This window comes from Monodon monoceros, unplaced genomic scaffold, assembly GCF_005190385.1.
Source record: "Monodon monoceros isolate NGI ecotype Baffin Bay Population unplaced genomic scaffold, NGI_Narwhal_1 Super_Scaffold_12, whole genome shotgun sequence".
NCBI lineage: Eukaryota > Metazoa > Chordata > Mammalia > Artiodactyla > Monodontidae > Monodon > Monodon monoceros.
In genome coordinates, this window is record NW_021703768.1 from 47967038 (window position 1) to 47973037 (window position 6000).

At 38.1% G+C, this 6000-nt stretch overlaps 1 protein-coding gene across 2 annotated transcripts in view; it reads right to left on the reverse strand.

Annotated features, from left to right (window-relative positions):
• The window catches only part of DEPDC1B (DEP domain containing 1B), a 106073-nt gene that overhangs the window by 37523 nt on the left and 62550 nt on the right, over nucleotides 1–6000 (reverse strand). For both annotated transcript variants that reach the window (XM_029217674.1, XM_029217675.1), the window contains exon 6: nucleotides 3680–3727. In XM_029217674.1, coding sequence (XP_029073507.1) covers nucleotides 3680–3727 — 48 coding nt within the window. The remainder of the gene's footprint in view (nucleotides 1–3679; nucleotides 3728–6000) is intronic.

Below are 6000 nucleotides of genomic sequence, written 5' to 3' on the forward strand. Positions count from 1 at the left end.
TAATCTAGTTTTTATAAATGTTATTCCTGAAGGACTTTGGAAAAGAACTGTTTACACCCACTTTTTTTTTTTTTACATCTTTATTGGAGTATAATTGCTTTACAATGGTGTGTTAGTTTCTGCTCCATAACAAAGCGAATCAGCCATACATATACACATGTTCCCATATCTCTTCCCTCTTGTGTCTCCCTCCCTCCCACCCTCCCTATCCCACTCCTCCAGGCGGTGAGCTGATCTCCCTGTGCTATGCGGCTGCTTCCCACTAGCTATCTACCTTACGTTTGGTAGTGTATATACGTCCATGCCTCTCTCTCACTTTGTCACAGCTTACCCATCCTCCTCCCCATATCCTCAAGTCCATTCTCTAGTAGGTCTGTGTCTTTCTTCCTGTCTTACCCCTAGGTTCTTCATGACATTTTTTTTTCTTAAATTCCACATATATGTATTACCATACGGTATTTGCCGTTTTTTTTTTTTTAAACATCTTTATTGGGGTATAATTGCTTTACAATGGTGTGTTAGTTTCTGCTTTATAACAAAGTGAATCAGCTATACATATACATATGTTCCCATATCTCTTCCCTCTTGCGTCTCCCTCCCTCCCACCCTCCCTATCCCACCCCTCCTGGCGGTCACAAACACAGAGCTGATCTCCCTGTGCTATGCGGCTGCTTCCCACTAGCTATCTACCTTACGTTTGGTAGTGTATATATGTCCATGCCTCTCTCTCGCTTTGTCACAGCTCACCCTTCCCCCTCCCCATATTCTCAAGTCCGTTCTCTAGTAGGTCTGTGTCTTTATTCCTGTCTTACCCCTAGGTTCTTCATGACATTTTTTTTCTTATTTTTCTTAAATTCCATATATATGTGTTAGCATACGGTATTTGTCTTTCTCTTTCTGACTTACTTCACTCCGTATGACAGACTCTAGGTCTATCCACCTCATTACAAATAGCTCAATTTCGTTTCTTTTTATGGCTGAGTAATATTCCATTGTATATATGTGCCACATCTTCTTTATCCATTCATCTGATGATGGACACTTAGGTTGCTTCCATGTCCTGGCTATTGTAAATAGAGCTGCAATGAACATTTTGGTACATGACTCTTTTTGAATTATGGTTTTCTCAGGGTATATGCCCAGTAGTGGGATTGCTGGGTCATATGGTAGTTCTATTTGTAGTTTTTTAAGGAACCTCCATACTGTTGTCCATAGTGGCTGTATCAATTTACATTCCCACGAACAGTGCAAGAGGGTTCCCTTTTCTCCACACCCTCTCCAGCATCTATTGTTTCTAGACTTTTTGATGATGGCCATTCTGACTGCTGTGAGGTAATATCTCATTGTAGTTTTGATTTGCATTTCTCTAATGATTAATGATGTTGAGCATTCTTTCATGTGTTTGTTGGCAGTCTGTATATCTTCTTTGGAGAAATGTCTATTTAGGTCTTCTGCCCAGTTTTGGATTGGGTTGTTTGTTTTATTGTTATTGAGCTGCATGAGCTGCTTACAAATTTTGGAGATTAATCCTTTGTCAGTTGCTTACATCCACCTTTTATTGGATTCTTGCAATCTACGTGCACAAGGAAGAAAAACAGTTAACCTGGTTTTGTATTTATTTAGCATCAGTCCCTCAATCTGTGGCCCACCATGAGGCTGGCCAACAACGGAAGCACCCAGGCCAATGGTCTGCAATAAATGCAGATGGGCCCAAAGGGAAGAGATGAGCAGTAAAACTACAGAAAAAGAGGCACAGGGCCTTAAAAATCTCATATAATCAGCCTATCCTTTCTGTTCCCTATTAGAGGACTATAATGGGAACCTAGACTCATTAAAGATAAGAAGGATAAGGAACAGACCATGACTTTGATGAGACTCAAAGTAAATTTGGGGAGGCCAATGAGAATTTGGAAAAATTAATAATTTTATAAAACTATTCAAAAGGCTGACCTCACCCTTTGGCCACCTTTTTTTCTTTGACATGTAAACAAGCACGTTTATGGATGTGCCAACCATCTGTAAAGCACTGCACTTGATACGTGTGAGAGGTGTCCCTGTTCCCAAGAATTTCTACCTAACATAACATTAATGTGGAGAACATTACTAAGTCGATCCTCACATCTTTCCTCTCCATTGGTAATTCCAGTTATTCTAACCTTTCTGCAGAAGTTTTGTGGCATTATGTATAAATCTTGCTTGAGGGAAAATTATACTCTTCATTACATTTTGATCACCATTGAGAATTCAACATCATAACCACACCTTAATATACACTTTACAACGTATTATAGCCTAGACTTGTTATACTGGCTTCCTCTGTTCATTCCCAGTTGATCAACTTCCAAAATCCCTGGTTTTCCAAAAATTCATAAATGGGTCACTTAACCCATTTATACCTTCAATTTTGTCATTCCGGCCAAAGATATAATTTAGATTAATTTACTTCAAATGACTGAGCAAGAATGAAAAGCACTCCCCCAAACTAAAAACCAAAGGACTCTACATCTCAGAGGGGTTCCAAAACATGAACCAAAAACCTATGAAAATCTTAATAGTTAAACACAGAGAACTTTGGGCTTCTCACAAACTAACATTGCTATTTATATTTAGAATGATAGAATATAATCATTTTCTACATATTACCACTGAGATCACCCGCAGTGAGCTGAACAGTTATTTTAGTTTCATTCTATAATCAAACAAAACTAACTTCAGTGAAATTAATAATTCAGAGCCTACTAACTCAAGAATTTATACACGTATCTCTGTACATGCTAGTCTTACCCAAAAGGGAAGAAAGAAACCACCTCTCTGAGGTGATCTTTGAGACTCAAAAGACCCTATAGAACAAATATCACCATTATCAGTCAGCTAAAATAACTAGAACTTTTCTCATTAAAATCACTTGTTTGGGTTAAGCCATTAACCATTAGAACCCCTTCTTTGGGTTAAGCCTTCTGAAAATCCCAGAAAAATAGTAGTGTTAATGAGATACCATGATAACTCATTTCTTCAGTGCCTATGATATCCAGTGAAGGAGATTTCATATGCCTATGAAAAACTTCAGAGGGGCCGCCCAGGTCCAGACCCCTCATTTTACAGCCAAATTGCTGAAACGGCCTTTTCTGTTTCTCTGCATGCATGTTCTTCTCCTTCCAAACCATGCTGAATACCAATTAGATTAGTTTTCTAAAACATTTCTCTCCAACTTAAACCAATGCCCTATAAAAAGCCAATGGGAAACAGGATCTGCTGAGTAAACTAATGAGGTAAATATAAGGCATACTTAGGAATACATGTTTTAGGAATAAAAATTTAGGTTTTAGGAATAAAAACCTATAAACTGTTAACAGGCATTTATCTATTACAATATTGCATTCAATATTACTAATTATTCTTTCCTGTGATGAAGCATTCAGAAGAAGCAGTATGGACCTTATCTGTAGTGTGATTATATCCACAAGAAAATGGAAGCACAAAACCCCTTTAAAAATGCTCTGTAACTCAGCCCTTTCACTATGTCACAAATTTATCATTAAAAGCACAGTAATCCCCGAACAATTAACTGCCAGTCTCAAAGGTCTCAAATCAATGTTCAGGGCATTGAGCAAAAAACTTTTCTAATTTAGGAGATGAATTTCTGTTAATTTCATAAAAATGGCAGGTACTTAGTACTTACAATTTGCCAAACACTTCATAGCTGACAGTACCCAGTGAGGAAGTTCTTCTGCAGAAAAAGGAAAATAAAAAGATGTTTTATTCAATTACATATAATTCAAGGGATTATATACACACTTGGTATCATAAGAATGATACTTGCCCAAGTAATATGAAACATACCTGCTAACCACAAATCACCTCCTTATGTATCAGAACATTTAAAAGATAATTTTTCCTTAGCAGGGATGTTACAGCACATGATTATATAAACCATAACTATAAATTTCTCTAAAGACAAGATGTACTTGTATAAGTTTTAGGGAAAAGAAGAAATCTGATAGTTTGTTCCAAATAAACACACTAACAAACAAATCAATTATCCTAAGAATTTTAGAAAGAGAAGAAAAAACATAAAAAGCAAAAGTATGAGTCATCAAATGCATTTATGAAACCAGTTCATCAGATACCTTAAAAAAAAAGTTAAGCTCTGTGTGTCCAATGTCCAATATAAGTATCATTTTACATGTTTCAATTTTCAAAATGTTTTAAGGCAAGAAAGTTCCACTGACATATCAATATAGGTTATTAGTATTAGGACAGCCTTAAAATAATAATCACTAGCATTGCTACAAAAAAACCCAGCTGAACCATTTGGTACAGGGTCTCTTCCCCTGGCCCTGCCACAGACATCTGATGAGCGGGGCCAGCACTCATGCTTCCACTTCTCACCTTCTCCACTGTCTGTGAAACTGCAAAGACACTGGTTGGTTGACTTGCATTAGAGCTAATGAACCTGAGGCTTGTAAAGTGCTCTCTTCTTTCTGAAGAATGTACTTAATAAAATAATAGACAACTGGGCTTCCCTGGTGGTGCAGTGGTTGAGAGTCCACCTGCTGATGCAGGGGACACGGCTTCGTGCCCCGGTCTGGGAAGATCCCACATGCCGCGGAGCGGCTGGGCCCATGAGCCATGGCCGCTAAGCCTGCGCATCCGGAGCCTGTGCTCCACAGCGGGAGAGAGGCCACAGCAGTGAGAGGCCCGTGTACCGCAAAAAATAAGTAAATAAATAAATAAAATAAAATAAAAGACAACTGATCGGGGCTTCCCTGGTGGTGCAGTGGTTAAGAAACCACCTGCCAATGCAGGGGACACAGGTTCGAGCCCTGGTCCAGGAAGATCCCACATGCCGCAGAGCAACTAAGCCCGTGCGTCACAACTACTGAGCCTGCGCTCTAGAGCCTGCAAGCCACAACTACTGAGTCCACATGCCACAACTACTGAAGCCCACGCACCTAGAGCCCATGCTCTGCAACAAGAGAAGCCACCGGGATGAGAAGCCTGCACACCGCAACGAAGAGTAGCCCCTGCTCACCGCAACTAGAGAAAGCCGGCACGCAGCAACAAAGACCCAACACAGCCAAAAATTAAAAATTAATTAAATAAATTTAAAAAAAAAAAGACAACTGATCATCCAACTGGTAGCTGAAAGTATTCATGTTTGCTGTACTCAGAGAATGTGGAAGGATTTTAGATGTACTTCAAAGGCAACAATACCCCCCTCATTCTATGTAATTTTATATGTTGATGTTAACCTGACAACTCATGAAGTCACAAATCTGTTTATTTCCGTTTCCTAATGTTCTTCATTCCTGATAGAGGGGCTTTAAAGGGGAAGTGTTTCAGGTTTCAAAGACACATTCTGCTCATGTCAGGAAACATGGCCTAGAAAAACCTCTTCCTCTCTCACTGCTCAGGCTCCTTCTAGGCCAGGTTTGTTTGCTGCCCAGGAGCCTCCAGCCCTACATTTAATAATAATTTACAAAAGCCCAAAAGTACTATACCTTCTTCCCACATCCAAATGTCATTCTAGCTCCAGCTAATTCCTAGGATCAAGTGTTTGAAGTAAAAGAAGAGTCCATCCAATTCTGGTCTATCCCTTATCCAGGGGAAGAAAATTTTTAAATCAGTTTGGGGATTCTGGCTCACTACAGTTACCAGGACCTTATTTTTCCTAATCAAAAACCAGGATAGGCGGCTGCTAAATGTCTTTTTTCCCAATTTGTAAACTGGCTTGGAGGAAAAAGTATAAAAAAATTAAAGCACCTTCAACATCTGGAAAGATACATTTACTTACTTACTTACTTACTTACTTACTTATTTATTTACTTATTTATTTATTTATTTATTTATTTACTTATTTACTTATTTACTTATTTACTTACTTATTTACTTATTTACTTACTTACTTACTTACTTATTTACTTATTTACTTACTTATTTACTTATTTATTTATTTATTTATTTATTTATTTATTTATTTATTTATTTATTTATTTATTT